This window comes from Streptopelia decaocto, assembly GCF_964273445.1.
Source record: "Streptopelia decaocto genome assembly, chromosome: 5".
NCBI classification, from domain to species: Eukaryota; Metazoa; Chordata; class Aves; order Columbiformes; family Columbidae; genus Streptopelia; species Streptopelia decaocto.
The window spans coordinates 57,376,649-57,396,918 of NC_138659.1; the positions used below are offsets into that span (position 1 = coordinate 57,376,649).

Sequence of the window (20,270 nt, forward strand, 5' to 3'; positions counted from 1 at the left end):
GTGCAGCTGCTGCTCCCACAGCAGGAATTTTGCCTTAATGTCAGTGTTTGGCCTTTCTACAGGTTAGAGTAAAAGAGCAGAAGACACAGAGACAAGGGAGAGCACCTGACCAAAGGGTGCAGCGGCTCGAAATCTGGGAAGACATGATGCTTATCGGAGGCTTGGTGGGTTGTGCTGCTGGTGCAGCTTGAAGAGACCCTGGGCTGTAGGGCAAATGGCTGATGCTCAGCCCAAACGCAGAGGTTGTGGTGCTGCTGGCACCAGTGGATGAGGTTGCTCCTCTCTGAGCCTGTGGATACACACACATTATCAGTTTATTTGGGACTGGGAACAACTCTCCTGACTGTCCCCTCGTGGTGCTATTTGGGACTTATTGCAGAGCTGTTGCAAAACATAATGTGGTTTCTGTTTCTTAACCATGAGTAGATATTCAGAGGGATGGACAAAAGCCAGCCTGAAATAAGCCCCCATAAATGCACAGGGCGCACAACACAGCCACAGCAGCAAGTCTTCTCCTCTACAGTGCCGCTCCTGCCCTGGCTAATGGAGCAATTGCCCTTCATTGCTGTGCCTGCTTCCTCTCCCTCCTTAACCAAAGCTCACTGGGGTGCAGGACTGGCAGTCTCTCATGTCATGCCTCAGCCATAGACCACTTGCTGGCAGAGAAAGCTGCCAGGAAGCTGTGAAGGTGGAAGGCAATGCAGGAAGGAGTGCTGTGAGAGGAGGTGTTTGCAGCCGTTAGAGCAGGAAGGAAGAGGATCAGCACGATGAAAGCAACAGATGCCCAAGCAGAGGTGCCAGCAGCTTCAGGGGACTGGTGGTGGGCACCCGCAGGGACTGAGTCTAAGCAAAAAAGGAATTGGGCAATGTTGGCCGATTCTTTCACAGGCACAGGTCCCTGGATCAAAGTAAGTGTCTATCCTCTCTTGCTGATGCTGCTGGCTCCTAGCAGCCCAGTCCACCTGAAGCCCCCTCATTTGGGACTAAAAGGAGCTTTGTTCCCTTCATGTCTCTCCTGGGCCCTTCATGCATTCACAGACCCTCTCAGCAGCGTCCTCCGTGGTGCTCAGGGCACACCCACAAATAGCCTCAGTATGGCAGCAAATGATGTAGGAGTCTGCTCATCAAGTCCTCAGCTCTCCAGCACCTCCACTCAAGGAGGGTGCACATGCAAAATGGCAAACAGGTCATATCACTGAGGATGGGTGTATGGAAGCTCAGGAGGACAGCATCAGCACCTGCTCCTGGAGCTGATCCTTCTGATATTAGCAAATTTTCCCTTTGGGGAGAGGGCCTTCCCCATTCTGCTTGTCACTGGACCTTGTGCAGGATTTGGTTGAGAAAGCCTCAAGCTCCCACAGTCCAAGAAGCACATAAAACTCAGGGCTAATGTTAAAAGCGGCATCAGTCCAGCCTTGCTGTAGGAACAACCAGCCGTGGCTTGAACAGGATGTAAGGACCTCCACAGGGAGAAAGCTTTGGATGCTGAGGATCTCTTTAATCTAGAGGAAAAAGAAAGAAAAAGAACCACTGATTGGAAGCTGAAGCCAGACAAATTCAAGCTGAAAATGGAGTGGGATTGTTAACAGTGCAGATCTTTAACTGCTGGAACAAACTCCCTGGGAAGTGGCAGCTTCTCCGTCCTTCCAAGCCCTCACAACCACAATCACTACTTTTCTGGAAGATGCTTTTGCCAAAAATGAGCCATCAGGCTCAACAGAAGGATAATAGAGCAAAGCTCTCTGACCTGTGCTGTACAGGAAGGCAGACCAGCCAGCCCTTATCTCCATATGGGTTGCTTGGACTGTGGAAAAACACAGATGAAGGTGCAGGAAAGGAGCAATCTGTAATAGGCTGTTGAAACTCGAGTGTGCCTGAGGGACAGAAGAAGAGCTTGGGCAGCTTCAGAAGAGGGAAGAGGGAAGAAGGAAGAGGAAGAGGAGGAGGGCAGGCAGCAGCCAACTCATGCTGCTGGTGACACGGGGACAGAGCCATGCCCTGTAGCCCCAGCTCATTTGATGGTGGGGTCAGCAGGCTGCTCATTTGAAGTCTGGCTGCCTCTGCCGGTTACAGCCCCCAGAAGACCAAAGAGCTACAGCTCAGTTACTCCGGTTTTCTGGTTATGGCAACATCTTCTCACACGTGGTGAGTGCGGAGCTGAATAAACTCAGGAGGGCTGTAAAGCTGCTTTGCTGTCTCTAGGAGAGAGCATGGGGATGTGCTCCTGTGCCCTTTCTGATGGCTCTGGAGACAGGACAGTCTGGTTAATAGGTCTGTCTGGGGGGCTGCCTAATCAGCCTTGTTTCCAAAAGCTGAAGTCTCTAAAAGCTCCTGCAAGGATATAACGTGTGCAAAGATATCAAGTGTGACCCTCTGGACTCTCCCCATCTAGTGGAAAGCCTGTGGTTCTTCACTGGCCCCATGGTGCTCAGAAGATGTGGCTGGCCTGAGCTCTGCACGTCAGCTCACTTGAGACAAGCACCCTTCCTGCCCATAAATCAGGCTCCTGGTCAGGAGACCTCCTGAGGCGCAGGACGGCTTTGTCTTCAGGTGCTCCTTGCCTGCTCCTTGCCTACTGCTTAATGGGTTTGCAAAGTAATTAAAGCAAGAAAGCTCTCTTGATTCCCAGGGGACTAATAGCAGACCAGATTCCTGTCTGTTATTCCTCCTCTACCACTACAGCTGTATCGCTGGTTCAGCCCTCACAACAGGAGTCCTCTGTGACTTCAAAAGCCAAATCCTTTCTGCAGTTGCACTGGTCCGAGCCATGCATCTCCCTGGGGATCACTAGGGCTGCCTCTGCTGGGATGCCCAGCATGGTGCTGCAAAGCTAGCACTTGCCTTTGCAAGGGGCATGTGGGCACTGCCAGCCTGGGGCCACACTGGCACAGGGGTTGCCATATGGGAGGGGGTGCCAGCTGCTGCCAGGGGTCTGCGGAGAAGTCACTGATTGGTGGAAAACCCATCTCAGTTGCAGTACAGCTAGATTTCAAAAGCAACTGCTTCCCAGGCTGGTCGCTGTTTGAACGGAAGCCAGCAGCTGCAGATGCCCAGCAGTCCTGCTGTGATTTTAAATGGGATTCACTCATGCCAGTGGTAGGAGCAGCCCTGGAGCACCAGCCCAACTGGGGGAAGTGCCTGTGCTGCACCCAGTGGGTTTGTTTCCATCATGCTAGGTGTGTTAATTCATCATCTAAATGCTCAGTGTCACCAGCTCCTGGTAATTTATTGCAAGTAACATGATTTTGGCCCCTGCTGCTGCAAGCGGTCTTGCAATGATGCGAAAAGCTGCAGCTGTCTTCAGTGCTTCCCTGCAGTAAGCTGAAGAGCTTGAGTGTCTTGAGGCCTTGAGTCCGGCACTGAGCGTCTCCTTTTCCAGCCCCAGGTCGTTTTTCTGGCCCTCCTTTGAACTCTCTTTGGTATTTCCACATCCTTCTTGAAACAGAGACTGTGGAGCTAGTCTCACCAGCAAGGCAACGTAAAATCACTGCTTTCCCCTTGCCTCCTGCAGATGCTGGAGGAACAGGTCAGTCCCCACGGTGTCCTGAGGGCATTGCTTGTGTCAAAATTATTTGCACTCAACAGTGGTCAACTCATGTCTTGCAGAACAGCTCACCCTGCAACACTGCTGACTGCCTTACCCATCTCGTGGCACCTGTGCAGTTTTTATCAGAAAAACTGTGTACCCTTAGCTGCATCAGAAGCAGGGGAGCAGGGTTTGTCAGGGCACCCCTGTGAAGAGTGTATGCTGAGACATTAAATCTGGCAGCAACTGAGGCAGGTCACAGGCTGGGCAGATCCCCACATTTCAAACTTTGCTGCTGCTGAGCCTTGAGAGCGGAGGGACTCCGGCATCCAAGCACCAAACCCCCAGGGACCACCCTGCCTGGAGGGGCAGGTGCTCAGCCAGGGGCTGGAGCTGCCTGTGCCAGAACAAGGCCATTGTAAGCCCCCTGCTAAACAGCTCTTGAGACCCATATGGAAATTTTAAGGTTGGCCACAAAGTCTCTGGCCTCTGTTGCTCCCATAACTTGTGAGCAAAAGCAGCATCTCGTCAGTGGAAATACAGAGAGGAGGCGAGAACCCCCAAGGGGGCTGCTAGAAAGACCTAAGAGCCTGAGCTGACAGGTAGCTTGGCGCACTGAACTAATTTATTTTTAACTGTGGGGCTAAACACTGCAATCTGTGCTCACATTTGGCCTCGCTGTAAACTCAAGTAATTACTCATCTAATGACGCCTGCTAATCAGCATGGCTCTCCTGGGAGCCGGCAGTGTGCCGGGCACTGCTTCTCCTGCCTGCTGTGAGCCCCAGCCAGGTGGGCTGTCACAGCTTCCCGCAGCTGGGGAAGACCGGCACAGCCCCTGCAGCACAGTGCCAACAGGAATGTCCCCAGGGTGTGGGACAGCACCGCCAGCCAGCAGGGACAGGGATGGTGGCACGCACCACAGAGATCGCACAAGTCTGCAGTATTGAGCAACTGAAATTCATCCTCCCTGGGAGCTTCAGCCTCATGAGCTGAGGCTCGTCTGTGTGCACAAGCCTCTCCCTTCACCCCCATGTCTCCTCTGAAGCCTGGGGTTTGCAGGGGAAGCAGTTGCCAGGCTGGTATGGCACAAAGCCCTGTGGTTTTGGCTGGGAGCAACATGAGGAGGGCAGGAGACAGATTTTTCTCCAGCGCTGTGGTGAAAGCTTACCCAGAAAGTGGGAAGTGGTGTGGATCTCCCTTTGCCAGAGAGGATGAGGCTGACAGTCCAGTCTGACCAGTGGCTATTCACCTTGTGCCAGTCACTGCTGCAGCACTGCTCTGTGTTTCATCTGCTGGCCTCTTTATCCAAAATGCATGAGAACTGTGTGCTGTGTGAGGGCTTCCCACCCACAGGACGGATATCTGTACCTGTATGAGTGATCTGTGCTTCCATGTGCCATATTGCCTATGGGCTGAGGGGATCATTCAATTGCCCTGGGGCACATGGTCCCTCTGGGCCAGCCAGTCTGGGTTGCACAGAGGGGTTTATCCAGGGCACTCTTGTGTGTGAAGGTGCCCCAGCACCCAGGCGGTGCCCAGTGCACCCACAGGCAGCACCCAGAGAAGCAATGTGAGAGGCTCCAGCACCACCCAGGGTGCCCAGAGCAGTGGTGAGGCCAGAGCCCTGTCCTGCACAACAGCAGGCAAGCGCCTGAGCCTGCCCTGTCCCTTCCCACAACCCTGCTTCATTTACCGCACACCTCCTGGCTTCTGCAGCGGATGGGGGGGGCCCTGCCGGCAGCAGCCTCCGTCACCTCACAGCCTCGCTTCCCTCCCCAGGGCTGGGGGCCCATCCTGTGTGCCGAGTGAGGCCATGCCCTGCAGGAAAAAGCAGTATGTGGTGACGTAATTAAAGGCTGCATCATTAATGCATGTGTGCAGGGGCTGCACGTTTCCTAAGTTTCTTCAGTGCTTGGCTTCCCTGTGCTATGTTCATGGGTGCTTAACTCCACAGGAGGCTTTAAAAGTGGGAGAAATATGTCTGGGAAGTGGAGCACCCTCAGTAGCCACCAAAGACAGCGTGCCACGAACAAGGCTGAAGACCACAGAAGAGCTCTGGTGTGCTCCAGTCCTGTGTACAGAGTGAGGTGGAGGGCGACCTGCCTGCTCCAAAGGCATCACTGTCCCATGTGTCTCAGCTGGAGCTGGTGCATAGGTCTGTGACATAGCTACATGTGGGTCCATGGGAAAGTGTGAGGGCACCCGCACTTCTCCCCACACTCTGCAGTCCAGCCAAAAGCTGAGCTCCTTTAGAGAATATCGGTGTCTCTCAGTGTGGGCAGAGCAATGTATTCCTCCCTTAATTTCTTTCCTGGAAACAGCAACACCTTTTTGGCTTGGAGTGCACAAAGAAAGCTCACCCCAAGGCAGACATCTGGCACGCAACTTTTTCACCCCATTTCACAGCCCGAATTTTGCTAGGCTGTAGGCAGGGAAGCCAGCCACTTCTGCCTGCTCCCCATGTGAGTTGTGGGGACCGTTGTGCTGCTGACTGTCTCCTTTGCTCCCCAGGACTACTGGCTGTCCCTGCTCTACAAGCGCCTCATCGGTCCCAAGGTCCTGGCCATCCACGTGGCCGGTCTCCAGAGGAAACCCCGGCCTGGCAGGGTTATTCGTGACAAGCTCCGCATTTATGCCCACTGTACCAGCTACCACAAGTAAGTGGAGCAAGGGAAGCTGCGGGCTGCAGGGAGGGAGATAAACAGGGCCCCCAGGAGATGGGGACCACCAAGGACATGCTGGGGCAGGAGCCCAGGGTTTGGCTCTGGCAAGGCAGTTTGGCTTCCCAGGGGACTCGCTTGGGTGCTGCTCTGGCTGCTGTGGTGGTGGAGAGAGCGCACAGGAATGGCGATGGCTCCGATAAAAGTCATGGCAAGCGGGTGCCTGGGAACGGGGCCGGCTGGGGCCGGTGCGGTGACTGCCGGGCAGCCCGGGCAGCAGAGATCAAGGGAGTGGATTTCATACGAGGGGCCCCCGGTCGGTCGGGTTACCCGCCGGGCCGCACTGCCGGGGAGCCCGGCCTGGTTATTGTTTCGCTGATAAGGTCTTTGAAAGCACCCCAGCGAGCCGGGGAGGGGGGGAGGCGGCCACCTCCTCTGCAGACACAAGTTGCTATTGTGGAGGAGGAGAGTCTGTTTCTTTACACAATCCAGATGCTTTCAACATGCCTCCAGCTCGGTAGGAAACCTTGTCCAGTAACTGACAGGTGCAAAGTGCTTTATAGCCTTTGTTTGGGGTTGCCTGATTAAGCAGGGACAGAGGATCAGTGTCTGGACCTGTCAGTTAGGTGCCCGGGACAGTGGGGGCAAACGCCACTTGCACACAGAGCTCCCCTCCATTCTCAGCCTTCTCCTTGGGAGGCCCCGGGGGGTTTACCTTGGGACTGCCACCCCCCAGCTCCAGACACCGGCAGAGTACCCCCTGGAGCCATGCCACCCCTGGCTGAGGAGGGGAGGGGAAGATTGGAAAAGGGTCATTGCAGAGCTGGGCTTTGTGACGAGGAGTCACAGAATCGCAGAATGTTAGGGACTGGAAGTGGCATCTCCCTGTGGAAGTGCAACCAGGATGGTAATGTCCCCTCCAGATGGCTGCACAAGGCCAGTTCTTGCAGAGACCCCCTCATCCATCATCTTGGAGATGATGTCCCTGTGGCATGTGCCAATGCACACCTCAGCTCCCGCTCTCCCCTTTGCAGCCACAACTATGTCCGAGGGTCCATCACCCTTTACATCATCAACCTGCATCGCTCTCGGAAGAAAATCAAGCTGGCGGGGACACTGCGGGATAAGATTGTCCACCAATACCTGCTGCAGCCCTATGGCAAGGACGGGCTCCACTCCAAGTAAGTGTGATGCTGGTGTCTGGGGCTGCCACCACCACCCTCTCCTCAATCCCACCTCTCCTGGTCCCACAGGTCAGTCCAGCTCAATGGGCAGCCACTGGCCATGGTGGATGACGGAACCCTCCCTGAACTAAAGCCTCGGCCACTGCGGGCCGGCCGCACCCTTGTCATCCCCCCACTGACCATGAGCTTCTACGTGGTGAAGAATGTGAACGCGCTGGCCTGCCGGTACCGATAGCCCATGGCCCAGAATGGACCCACCGGCCCCGCTCCTGCCCGCACACACTCCCCAGGACACGCTGCCTCCTCTGCAGCCCACACAGCTTCGCAGCAGGGCCATGTCGGGCAGGCACTGTGCCATGCTCTCGTCCTCGTGTCCTGGATGCTCTCTGGCTTGACGCCCTCTCCCACCCTGTTACCACAGAGCTCCACTTAGGCCTGACCACCATCCAACCAGAGTGGTGCAATGGAAAATTTGCAGGGCCTGCCACGATCTGTTACACAGACTGTGAGAAGCACCCGGAGTCCACCGCCCACAGGTTGCTGGGGAGGGCTGGGGTGCTGAGCCCTGATGTAGCCCGGGATGGACGCCTTCCCCTGTTAGTCCTGCTACTCTGCAGGGTGACCCCTCTAGCAGCCGGGTCCCCCCTTCCTCTGCACCTTTCCGGGCGGCGGGCAGCGCTGCCGGTGCAGCAAGCGCATGGAAGCAGCTCCCTCTGCTGCCGCCGCCAGCGCGGCCGGGACCGGCGCGCGGCTACCGCGGGTAGGGCGGGCCGGGAGAAGGGGCGCCGGGGTCCGCCCCGGGCGGGCGGGCGGGGCTCGAGGGTCCGCGGCTGGAAATGTTGATAATTAAATTATACGGCGGGAAGCGACGGCCGCCGGGCCGCGTGTCCTGCCCGGGAGAGGGGCGGTATCACGGGCAGGAGCACCCGGGACGCGCCGAAGCGCCACCGGCGGTGTAATAAATTTGGGTTGTCAACCGCAGCGGCGTCTTCTGTCCCTCACGGGCCGGGGCCTGGCCGGGAGCGGGGCAGCAGCGGGGCTGGAGCGGCACCAGGAGCGCGGCAGCAGCGGGCGGGACCGGGAGCGGGGCTGGCGCGGCGCGGAGCGGCCGCGCTGCAGGACCGCGCCGGGCCGCCGGGGGCGCTGCGCGCGTGGGCGCGGCGGTCACGCGCGGCGGAGCAGGAAGCGGCGCGGGGCGGGCGGAGCCGCGCGGTCCCGGTGCCCCCCGTGCCCCCCGGTTCCCGCCGCTGCTGCGGGTCCGGCCGGGCCATGCGGTGTGTCCTGATCGCCAGCACCGCGGCCGAGCTGCTTTTCTACTGGGCCGATGCCGCCTTCCTCCGGCGGCTGCAGCCGCCAGACGCCGGGCAGGTGAGGCGGGACGGGGCGACGCGGGTGCGGGGAAGGAGGTGCGTGCTGCGCGGTCACGCGTGTGCGCTGACGCGGGAGCGTGTGCCCCAGGGCCCGGCGCTGGAGGACAGCCTCAACACGCTCTTCGCCCCCCTCATCATCTCCTCTGCGGCACTGCTGGAGAAGCTCGCCGACACCTACACCTGCTTCACGACCGAGCACGGGCGGCACCTCCACGTCCTGCACATGGTAGGGCCGGTACCGGGGACCGGGACGCCCCGGTCGGCCCCCACCTGACCGTGCTGCTGGTTGCAGTTCGGGGACTGCCTGTACATCGCAGTGAACGGCGACGGGACGGAGAGCGAGGACGACCTGCGCAGGACACTGTTCGTGCTGCGGCGCTTGGTGGAGGCTCACTGCGGGCTCGTCACACTTGACTCCCACCTCGTCCGCAAGGAGTGAGTGGGCACGGCTGCCTGGCACAGGCTGGCACGCCAGGATGCAGAACAATGTCGTCATGCAGCCCCGGGGGGTGGGAGTGGGTGTCTCCAAGCTGGGAAGACCCCTTTGCAGGAGGATCCCCTGGCTGCTGGGCTGCAGCTGGGTGCCCGTTCCACTCGGGGAGGTGACATCCAGCTCTCAGCTTGCACTCTGTGACCATTGCAGGCTGCGACCACCCGATTCAGAGCAGCGGGAGCGTGTCTGGAGCCTGCTGCGGGGCCTGCTGGAGACCTACAGCCACCTGCGGGAGGAGGACCAGAGCTTTGCGGTGGAGGTACCATGCCACAGGGTGTCCCTCGCCTTCAGAACGTCACAGGGGTGGGAGACTGCAAGGATCCTGGGATGTGGGAAGAGGCTCTGAGGTGGGGACTTTGGGGTAGTTCTCTGTAGCAGTGGAAGCTCTGACCTGCCCCTGGGGCTGCATGGCTGGGTGTAGGGGCACTCAGCAGCATTCCTCTCCACCCTCACTCCAGGCTGTGGAGCGGCTGATCCACCCTCAACTGTGTGAGCAGTGCATCGAGTTCCTGGAGCGGCAGGTGGTGCAGTACATCAACACCAGCCCTGAGCGTGGAGGGGATGAGGTGGGCCATGCCTTCCTCCTGGTGCACACCAAGCTGCTGGCCTTCTACTCCAGGTGTGCCCAGCCCTGGCCCCACCACTCTGCTTGGGGTAGCTGCTTGCCCTCCCAGCTGACCCTTTCCTTCTCTGGCCTGCAGCCGCAATGCCAGCTCCATCCGCCCTGCTGACCTACTCGTCCTCATCCTCCTGGTGCAGGACCTGTACCCCAGCCAAAGTGCCGAGGAGGAGCTTGGCCCCCAGGTGCTCCAGAGAAGAGTGTTGGGGGGCAGCAGGTCGGGGTGCCCCCATGGGGTGATGCCTTGATGGCCAGGGCTTGATTTTTTTTCCCTCTTTTTGGAAGCTCACAGCGGGGAATGTGCTTCCCCAGGGACCCAGGAGAAGCGAGAGCATCCCCATGAGCAGCCCTGGCTCCCATGGAGCTGCGGAGAAGGACTCGGATGACCAGGTGAGTCGATGGGGTCAGGAGCTGCAGGGCGGGACACTGGCCAGGCTGCCTGCGTCACTCCCATCGCTCACCCAGCTGTTCTCGCCAGCAGGACACAGATGATCTCTCAGTGCCCGAGATTTACTACACACCTGAGCCCTCTCCGAGCAGGGACAGCATGGGTGAGTGCCCAGCTGGGCAGCAGCTCTGCCCCGTGCCCCCCAGCCCTGCAAAGGCTATGGGGCTGCGTGAGGGGCTGGCAGGGAGGGCGACCTGCCGTGCTCCCTGCAGGCAGCGAGAGCTGGTCAGAGGGCGCTGAGACACTGAGCACCAGGGAGTCAGATGCTGCAGATGTCCAGGTGAGCATGGGGTCCTGCAGTCCCTCCTGGCTCCACATCTCCTTAGCTGTCCTGGTGCTCTTTGCCATCTCTGGTTCTCATCTCTTGTCTCTTGCAGTGCTGCAGCTGTGAGTGCCCCAGGCTTTAGGGCTGGGGGTGTGCCCTGAATCCTCCATGTTGTGCATAAAAGTTTCAGCTCTGACCACCCTCTTTGAGGCATCTCCCTGCCCAGAGCTGTCGGCACAGAGGGGCCCCAGGGCTGCCTCGGAGCAGTCTGGTGTCTCCCTCTGCTGCCTCTGGGCTTTTTGCGCTGCTTCCCTGACAGATGCTGCAGGGCCTCACACACTCTTTGCAAGCAAGTGCTAGGTTCAGCTTAAGGCATTCGCAACCTGGGTCTGTTCAGCCTTGAGAAAAGAAGCTCCAGTATTTAAGGTGCGGGCACAGGGAAGAAGGAGACTCGTTTTTCACAAGGAGTCACACAAGAAAGATAAGGGCTGATGGGTACAAGTTACTCCTGAGGAGATTCTGATTGGACACGAGGAAAATTTTTCACAATGATAATAATCAGCCACCAGAATAATCTCCCCTGGGAAGGGGTGGAGTCCCCAGCACTGGACACTTTTAAGATTCAGCTGGACAGGGTGCTGGGCCATCTCGTCTAGACTGTGCTTTTGCCCAGAAAAGTTCGACCACGTGATCCTTGTGGTGCCTTCCAGCCTGGTATTCTATGATTCTGTTTCAGCCTGTGTCTTTGCAAGCAGCTTCCCCTCTATCTGCTTCTTTTTTGGGGTACCTGGGCATTTCCCTCGCTGCTCATCTTTTGCCATGTGTTCTCTCTAGCTCTCTTGGTTCAGTCGTGCCTTCAGGACTTTGCTGTGTCCCTCCAGAGCATTCTGGGCTGGTGCAGGCTATCTTGTCTCTGTGGGGCACTGAGCATCTCCCATCTCTCCTCAGATGGCAGAGGACTTGCTCCAGACTTTGGGGCCTCTAGTCCCTGAAGCTTCAAACCCCAGAAGGATCTTCCTGGACGCGAACCTGCGCGAAGGTTACTGCCCCTTGCTGCCGCACACCATGCACTGCCTCCCGCTCTGGCCAGGCATCTCCCTCGTCCTCCTGACCAAGGTGAGCTGTCTCTAAGGTGAGGGAAGCAATAATGGGCAGGGTCCTGGCTGACCTGCTTCTCCCCTTCCCAGCAGGGCCCCACAACCCAGGTGGCGGTCACCTTGTACCAGCTGCTGGATGGTTTCTTGGTGCTGGAGAGGAAGCTGGAAGAGGGGCCAGAGGTGGGAGCCCCACGCTCCTACCCATTCCTGGCCGAGCTGCGACAGCGCATGGACAAGTTTGTGAAGAAGCTGAGTGGGCAGGACATCCAGGTGGGAGTGGGGACACGAGGAAGCTGTCCTGCTGTCCCTGCAGCCTGATGCTGAGCCCTGTCTCTGTCTAGTTGCAGAACTCCTGGGTGGACTTGAAGAACAAGATATTTTCCCGGAGTGAGCCTGGGAGCTCCCTGGAGTGAGTACAGGGTGGCCAGGGAAAGTCTCCAGAGCAGGCAGGGACCTTTCCCAGCCTGGGGGATGGCACAGCTGTCCCTGCACTGCTGAGGACCCAGGGGCCAAACTCGGTTCCGTTCATGTCTCCTGGCTCAGGCTGCTGCAGGCAGTGGCCAACGTGAAGCGGCAGCTCTGCTCTGTGTACCGCCAGCTCTTCCTGGCCTCTGCCAGCCACAGCCTGTCCCAGGGGCTGCGGGACCGTGCCCAGAAGCTGATGAGGTGAGTGCGTGGAGGTGACTGGCATCACCAGGGGGCTGCCCCACAGTCAGCTGTGCTGGGGCTTGGAGGATCCCAGCTTCTCACCCTGCTTCTTCTCGGCAGGGAGAAGCTGCTGGACTGGCGGGACTTCCTGCTGGTGAAGAGCAGGCGTAATATCACCATGGTGTCATACCCGTCCCTGCGACTGGGAACCCAGCCTGGCGAGTAGGGGTCCCCAGGAGGGTTGCAGAGGTGGGAGTGAGTCCTCACAGCACTGGGCTTAAGGGGAGGAGGATTGTGGTGGTTGAAGGCAGTTTCCCTGAGGCTCAGGGGCTGTTCTGGAAGGGCACCAAAGTTGTTGGACACCCTTAACCCACGCCCACATACCTGGAGGACTTTCCTGGCCTGGTGCATTTCATCTATGTGGACCGCACAGCTGGGCAGATGATGGCACCATCGCTCAGCATGGCAGAGAAGTCCAGCTCTGAGCTGGGAAAGGGCCCACTGGCCACTTTCATCAAGAAGAAGGTACTTGCTCATGGGGCTAAGGGTTTGATGGGGACCACAGGAGGGCATGAAATTTGGAGGGTTTTCTGCTCAGGCTTCAGGTGCCACTTGTCCACCAGGTCTGGTCCCTGATCGCGTTGACCCGGCGATACCTACAGAAAGGCTACACCACACTCATGCTGCAGGATGGTGACTACTGCTGCTCCTACTTCCTCTGGTTTGAGAATGAGCTGGTACGTGGGGCCAGAAGGAGCTGAGCCCCTCTTCCCTGTCACCTTCTAGGGGCAGGGAGCAGGGCTGTAGGCACAGCCCTGGCTCCTCAGCAGTCCTTTCCCTGCCCCTGCCCTCTGCTGTCATCTCTCCCTAGGGCTACAAGCTGGAGGTGATGGAGGTGCCAGTCCTTGCTGATGATTCTGCTCCTGTTGGGATGCTGGCAGGAGACTACTACAGGTGAGCAGTCCCCAGCACTGCAGTTTGGCACCAGGGCCCAGTGCTGTGCTGACACGGGGGTCCGTGTGAGTGGTGTCCTTGCTGGGCTGTCACTGCAGGGTGGTACAAGTGCTGTGGTGTCACCAGGGTTGCACCAGCCCATCTCCCCAGCCTGGTCCCACAGTCCTGCTAGTGGATGGGCACTGTGTCCTTGCCAGGGACTTTCTAGTGGGAAGTTGGTTATAAAGGGGGTGCCAGTCTGTGCTGTGCCTGACGAGCCCTCTGCCTTCTCCTCTGCAGGAAGCTGCTGCGTTACTACAGCAAGAACCACCAGGCAGAGGTGGTGAAGTGCTACGAGCTGCTGACGGTGCACCTGGGCATCATCCCCTCCGAGCTCGTGGTCCAGCAGGCCTGCGACTTGGCTCGGCGCCTCTGGGAACCCTCTCGCATTCCCCTGCTCTGAGCTGCCTCCAGTTATCTTGGGGCCAGAATTAAAGCGGGTGTGTGGGTGTTCCCAGTGCCTGGGTTACTTTCTCTGTGTCTGTGTGCTGTCAGCTGTGCCTGCAGGCAGCCACAGGCAGCCTTCCCATCCTCCAGCCCGGCCAGGGCTGGCACTGCCCACCTCTTCGCTCCCCAAGGGCTTCACTGGCACTCAGCAGCCTCTGGAGACAGATGGAGAGTGGGGAGGAGAGGTTGTTGGCAATCACCGCCTTGCTGAAAAGTGCATATTCAAAGCAGGATTTATAGCATTGACTTGGCATCACCAACAGGCTTTAGCCAGAGAACAAAATGGTGTAGCCAAATCTGTGTGGAGGAAGAGCACAGGGTGCATCCCCCTTTCCCCTCATCCCCAGATGTGGGGTGTGGGGCCCTTGGAGGCTTAGCAAGGCTCTGGGAAGGTGTGGCCTGTCCTGTGCCCCCTTCTCTGCACACAGGTCCCTAGGCACCAGTCAGCCACAGGGCTGAGCTCAGCTGTGAATAGGGGGTAAAGCTGAGGCAGCTTATTTGCTCCCCAGGATTGTCTGCACTCAATGCATGTGGAAACCTCCCCCCCAGCATGGCTGGGGCTGAGGCCAGTCCTGAGGGACATTGGCACTCACTGTCCCTTGCTCCATGGCACTCGCTGGGGCTGGAGTTGGTGTTCCAGGGAGCACTGGACCATGGCAGGGTCTTTGCCCCATCCTGCTAGGCAGGAATTTGCCCTGACAAGCAACAGTGCTGTGTGCAGAGGCCAAGTGCACCCCCAAGCTGCCCCTTTTCCTGTTGTTCTCCGCACTGTGTGTGGGGCTTACCCACTCAACAGGGCCCAAGCTCCCCTTGTCCTGTGGTGCTTGTTGCCCACATCGCCCCAGCTGTGTGCCCCTGGGTCCTCCATGCAGCACAGCAGGGGCTGAGGGGGCTCTCAGGATCCCACCTGCTTGCCCAGCACTTTCCGGGGGTACAGGCTGGGGAGCAACTGGCATCTTGCTGAGAATGAGACAGGGTCCAACCTTGTCACCTTCTCAGCACTGGGACTGGTCTCCAGCCTCCCCACAAGCCCCCAACTAAGCTCTGCCAGGGCTCAGTGCCTTGCTGCAGGCAGCGCTGGGTGGGCAGCATTGTGCCTGTGCCGTTGTTCTGCTCAACCTCCCCACAAGCCCTGGGACACAGCGTGTGGCCCTGTGCCAAGGCATTGCCTGGCCTGGCCCCCCATCTCCTCCCCGTGCCCAGAAGCACTGGGAAAAGTTCTGCTGTGAAAGCAAAGTCCAGGCTGCTGGGCAAAGGACAGCCGTGGCCAGGCACTGTGGAGCAATGGCAGCTGTGCTCTGGGCTAGACCGAGCACAGGCTGCCTGTCCCGCTGGCTGTGGGGCTGGCATCTGTCCCTGGGGCTGCCGGCAGTGCGGCTGGCCCATGCCGGGGCTACAAAGCAGCTGCAGCAGGAGTATGACGCGGTGGTGATCGGGGCAGGTAACACAGGGCGATGGAGGCGGTGCCAGGCTGCAGGGAGTTGGTGGAGACCCCAAACTGCCCTCCCCCCAGGGCAGACGGGGTGTGTAGTGGCCACCAGTGGAGACCAGAGTGCTGCTGGGCACATTGCAGACCCTCAGCATACTCCTTGTGCCAGGGAAGATGCAAGGGTCTGGCATGGCTGGGCACATGTTACAGCTTCCCCAGTGTGCTGGGCACAGCTGGTGCATCTGCCTCGAGCACCTCTGCCCCCCTCCCCTGCACCGTTAGTGCCAGGGCTATAGGGGAATAGGAGAATGCTCCTTGTCACCTGTATCCCCGTGTCCAGAACCCCATTATTTGGTTGGTGGTGGCAGCCCTGCACCCCAGCCATGGCAGGGTGCCTGGTGCCATGGGACTGCCATGACACCAGGCTTGGCTCACCTCCCTCTCTCCTTTCAGGGCACAACGGGCTGGTGGCAGTGAGTACCGAGAGCAGGGTGCTGTCTGTCCTTCATCCCCGGGGGACAGTGGAGGGCCAGGGATGGTCTGTGCTGTGGGCAAGGGAAGGTGCTGGTGGCAGTGCTCATGGGCCTGGAGGCTCCTACAGCGCTGTGGCAAGCAGGAGTGGCACCATGTGCAAGAGGATGCTTGGGGCGACAGGGTTGCATCCCACCTGAAGTGATGAGCAGTGTGATGCTGTGCTTCCTGCAGGCTGCCTACCTGCAGCGGGCAGGGCTGCGCACAGCTGTGCTAGAGAAACGCCACGTGCTGGGTGGTGCGGCTGTCACTGAGGAGATTGTGCCAGGTACCCCTGCATGCCACCTGTCCTCCTGCCCCTGGCCAGCCCTGGGCACAGGCACCTCCCACTGCTCCACATCTTGCAGGCTTCAAGTTCTCCCGGGCATCCTACCTGCTTAGCCTGCTGCGGCCACAGATCTACACCGAGCTGGAGCTGCAGGTACTGGCTCCCATCTCTCGCTGGGCTGCCAGCACCTGCTGGCATGCTGGCAGGGTGTTCGCACCGGGTGGGTCCTGCCATGCCTGTCTTGCAGCGGCACGGTCTGAGGGTGTTCCTGCGGGACCCCTACTCCTTCACCCCACTGCTGGAGGACAGGAGCTGCCCCCGCTCTCTCCTGCTGGGACATGACATGGCCCAGACCCAACAGCAGATTGCTCAGTTCTCCCAGAAGGATGCCCAGGTACCACAAGGGCATGGACCTGGCACAGCAAAGCCCCCCAGGGACTACGCTGCCCATGGAGTGGCAGGGATGCTCCTGAGTGGTGTATCCATTGAACCCATCATGGCACAGTCCCTGTGGTCCCTTCTCTCTCTCCTTTCAGGCTTACCCTGAGTATGAGCTGTTCATGGGGGTCTTGGTGTCAGCCCTTGACCAGCTGCTGGATGCCCCCCCGGTGGATACAGCTGCCCTGGGGCAGGGCTCCATGCTGCAGCGACTCAGAGCCCTGCGAGCCCTGCGTCCCTTGTTGCGGGCAGGTACGTCTAGGATGCTGGGGAGCCCTGATGGCAATAGGTGTTTGCCTGCACCTGGGATGGGTGATGCAGAGCTGCCCTCTCCTGGGGCACAGGCTCCCCAGGAGCCCCACCTGGGCTGTCAGGCTCTGGCAGGCCTGCCCGCCTTGGTCCTTCCAAACCCAGCCAGGCACGGGCAGCCATCTGGGCACAGCCATGCAGTCTCACACCACCTCTCCATCCCCAGGGCTGACGCTGGGGCGGCAGCTGCCGCGCTATTATGAAGTGCTCACAGCCCCCATCTCCAAGGTGAGTGCTAGCAGTAGCAGTGCAGAGCCACCAGCTGACTTGCTGCCTGAGAGGGTGCAGCAGCAGCCCCCCACCCTGAGCCTGGTTCTCTGTTTTTCTCCCGGGCCAGATCCTGGATCAGTGGTTTGAGTCAGAGCCCCTGAAGGCAACTCTAGCTACTGATGCGGTGATTGGAGCCATGGCCAGCCCCCACACCCCCGGCAGTGGGTGAGGGTCCCTTTTCCCCCAGGGCTTATTGCTGCACCGCCCCCCTGTGCTATCCTCTGTGCTGGCAGCTCCTTGGCTCTGCTGTGCCCCAGCAACCTGTGCCCTGCCCCACTGCCTCTCCATTCTGCTGCATGCTCAGTCTTGCCAGGATGTCTCAGGTTTGGGGCTGGACAAGGGGCTGCCCCCCATCCCTGCCATATGGCTCTCCTGAGTGGTCCCCACATGCCCCTTTGCTGTTTGAACACCTTTGTCGCCAGGTCAGGTCAAGTCCTGGCCAGGGGGTGCTCCCTGTAACTGATTTGGCATCCTACAAGCTGGCACAGTCCCATCTACAGGGACCATGGCACCATTCTCACCATGCTGGTGCAGGGGACAGACCTGTGCCCTTGGCCAGCAGCTAACCTGGGTTCCTGCCACCACAGGTATGTGCTCTTGCACCATGTGATGGGTGAGCTGGAGGGACGGAAGGGGGCCTGGGGCTACGTGGCTGGTGGGATGGGGGCCCTGTCCCAAGCCATCGCCCGTGCAGCCACTGCCCAGGGAGCCCACATCTTTACTGAGAAGGTATGAGGTGTCTGGCTGTGGGGAGCTGCCTGGCCAGTCTGCAGGTGGTGGGGGTGCTCTGGGTGAGGTCCTGTCCCCTCTGCCTGCCCAGGTGGTGTGCCAGGTGCTGCTGGGCAGGAATGGGCAGGTGCAGGGTGTTGCACTGCAGGATGGAACGGAGGTGAGGAGCAAACTAGTGCTGTCTAATGCCTCCCCCCAGATCACCTTTCTGGAGCTCACCCCTCAGGTATGGGGTACACAGGACTGGCAGGGGCTTGGCACGGTGACATCCCTTGGCTGGGCTGTCCCCCTCACCGCTGAGCTCTGCCCCGGCCTCTCCCACCCCAGGAGCAGCTGCCAAAGGACTTTGTCCAGCAGATCCGGCAGGTTGACACACGCTCCCCTGTCACCAAGATCAACGGTAGGCACTGGTGGGGCCAGCTTTGCCGCTGTCCCCAATGGAAGGACACTGGTGACAGGCTGCTGGGCTCAGCAAGAGGCTGCACCCATCTTCCCCCCTGCCCCCCTCCCATGCCCAGTGGCGGTGGATCGGCTGCCCAGCTTCCTGGCTGCTCCCAACACCTGCGATGGCCAACCCCTGCCCCACCACCAGTGCTCCATCCACCTCAACTGCGAGAGCACCCACCTCCTGCACCAGGCCTTCACCGAGGCCACCCATGGGCACCCCTCCAGCAGGTAAGAGCCCCCATCGGCATGCCTCGGTGCCCTGGGGAGTGGGCAGGACAGCCATGCTGGGTGGTGCTGGGGGAAGAGGTTTGGGGTGACCATGTCCTCTGCCTGCCCAGCTGATGTCCTACTCCCCCAGGCCCATGATAGAGCTTTGCATCCCCTCAGCACTGGATCCGGGGCTGGCCCCACGGGGCTGCCACGTCGTGTCCCTCTTCACCCAGTACACCCCCTCTGTGCTGGCGGGTGGGCAGCCTTGGGACGAGCAGGCCAGAAATGCATATGCAGATACCGGTATGTAATGCACACACAGACACGGGTAACACCAGGTGTGCTGGTCCCTGCCTGTGGGCAGAGCCACCCCAGAGCTGCTCAGAGACCAGCCACGATGTTCCCCTGAATTGTGTATCCACCCCTCCATCCCTCTCTAGTGTTTGACTGCATCGAAGCCTATGCCCCAGGGTTCAAGGCATCTGTCATCGGCAGGGACATCCTGACGCCGCCAGACCTGGAGAGGATCTTTGGGCTGCCCAGCGGGGTGGGTACCACATGGGCTCAGCTCTGAGCATTGCTCTGGTGCCAGCGCTGGTGGGGACACAGCCCTGAGCCAGGTACAACCACCTCACACAGCCTGAGCTCTGCTTGCAGAACATATTCCATGGAGGGATGTCTCTGGACCAGCTGTACTTTGCCCGACCAGCACCATCCTACTCAGGCTACCGGTCCCCAGTTCCTGGCTTGTACCTGTGTGGAAGCGGAGCCCACCCTGGTGAGTAGGGCTGGGAGCCAGGATGCTCCTGGGGTGCTTCAGGAGGAGGACATGTATGGCAGTATGGAAGAGGTGCAAGGGCAGCACAAGTTGTGGGGGACGGAGGCTCCACTGCCCTCTGCCCTCACATGAGCAGGGAGGTGGAGCAGCTCCAATGGTGAAGCCCTGGGACCCATCTCCTGGGGCTGGAGCTGCCCACTGCTCCCTGTTTCTGCTCCCTTGCAGGAGGAGGAGTGATGGGAGCAGCAGGACGCAACGCTGCCCAGGTGGCCCTTGAGGACTTCAGGGACCTCTGATGGCAGTGGTCACACAGACCTCACCTCTACAGGTTTGTGGCTGCAGCAAGTTGTGTTGTCCCCATGCAGAGCCCTGCCTGTCCCCAGCTTCCTTCCCGGGCACCACAGGGCAGCAGCATCCCCTGAGAGCTGTGGGTTGTGGGCTGGCACAGTTCCTTGTACTCCCAGCTGCCACTGTTGCCTTGAACACGTGGCTGCTCCCAGCCTGTTTCAGCCCAGCCATGCCTTGGTGGCTCCTGGGCATTGGGCAGCCATTGGGAGCCTTGTTCAGCCCCTGCCTGCGCCTGTTAAAATAAACCCTGGCCCAGGCTCTGTCTCAAGCACTCTTGCTGTCGTTTTTCAGCTCTTCGTGCAGCTTCCAATGTGCCAGTGTGTCAGGGGCTGCTCTGTGCCACCTGCAGCAGCTGGTGATGCAGCCCTGGGAGAGCTGCCAGAGGCAACATGCATGTCCTAGAGCTGTGAATGGGGACAATCAGCCCTTTGCGCTCTCCTCACCGATGCAGGTTCAGGTGTATACAGGGCTGGCCTGGGCCAGTCCAAGGTGGCTAAAACAAGCAGAAAAACAGGGACCGGCTTGAGACTTACTTTGCTAAATGGAGCCCCCAAACCATCCTCTGTCCTCCCAGCCTCTGCTGTGTGCACAGCAGCCACACGACCAGCAGCTAGCTCAGAGACTGCAGGAGCCAGGACTAGCAGCTACTCCCCATGTCCCGCACACCTCCCCATTCCTGCTGGAACCTGCCTGGACCTGTTGTGGCCACATGCCTCCATCCCCAGGGCAAGTGTTCTGTGCAGCCCGGTGGCTTTCACTGG

The 20,270-nt window shown here is 59.6% G+C and overlaps 3 protein-coding genes across 11 annotated transcripts in view; all 3 read left to right on the plus strand.

The window, feature by feature from the left end:
* The window catches only part of HPSE2 (heparanase 2 (inactive)), a 111,949-nt gene extending 103,605 nt beyond the window's left edge, over positions 1-8,344 (plus strand). Inside the window, exons 10-12 of the mRNA XM_082052787.1 lie at positions 6,040-6,185; positions 7,223-7,369; positions 7,442-8,344. Coding sequence (XP_081908913.1) covers positions 6,040-6,185; positions 7,223-7,369; positions 7,442-7,607 — 459 coding nt within the window. The 3' untranslated portion in view covers positions 7,608-8,344. The remainder of the gene's footprint in view (positions 1-6,039; positions 6,186-7,222; positions 7,370-7,441) is intronic.
* Positions 8,345-8,542: 198 nt separating this feature from the next.
* HPS1 (HPS1 biogenesis of lysosomal organelles complex 3 subunit 1) lies at positions 8,543-13,757 on the plus strand. 9 transcript variants are annotated; one of them, XM_082052202.1, is made up of 18 exons: positions 8,543-8,740; positions 8,831-8,968; positions 9,035-9,177; positions 9,386-9,494; positions 9,694-9,854; positions 9,937-10,039; positions 10,140-10,244; positions 10,333-10,405; positions 10,515-10,582; positions 11,516-11,683; positions 11,755-11,934; positions 12,006-12,073; positions 12,208-12,330; positions 12,433-12,497; positions 12,692-12,837; positions 12,936-13,049; positions 13,184-13,266; positions 13,546-13,757. In XM_082052202.1, exons 1-18 carry the CDS (start codon positions 8,642-8,644, stop codon positions 13,706-13,708), a joined length of 2,109 nt encoding a protein of 702 aa, XP_081908328.1. In that variant the 5' UTR covers positions 8,543-8,641; the 3' UTR covers positions 13,709-13,757. The 9 variants fall into 9 exon arrangements, with proteins under 9 accessions (XP_081908328.1, XP_081908331.1, XP_081908329.1 ...); XM_082052205.1 differs by having other exon boundaries at positions 11,758-11,934; XM_082052203.1 differs by having other exon boundaries at positions 10,336-10,405.
* A 1,279-nt stretch (positions 13,758-15,036) lies between these two features.
* PYROXD2 (pyridine nucleotide-disulphide oxidoreductase domain 2) lies at positions 15,037-19,878 on the plus strand (the record flags this gene model as incomplete). Its single annotated transcript, XM_082054200.1, has 17 exons — positions 15,037-15,193; positions 15,635-15,654; positions 15,887-15,980; positions 16,060-16,133; positions 16,228-16,374; positions 16,517-16,670; positions 16,894-16,955; positions 17,065-17,162; positions 17,585-17,726; positions 17,818-17,952; positions 18,054-18,126; positions 18,245-18,401; positions 18,532-18,686; positions 18,824-18,930; positions 19,041-19,161; positions 19,387-19,489; positions 19,801-19,878. 16 exons carry the CDS (start codon positions 15,037-15,039, stop codon positions 19,455-19,457), a joined length of 1,767 nt encoding a protein of 588 aa, XP_081910326.1. The 3' UTR covers positions 19,458-19,489; positions 19,801-19,878.
* Between the last annotated feature and the right edge of the window lie 392 nt (positions 19,879-20,270).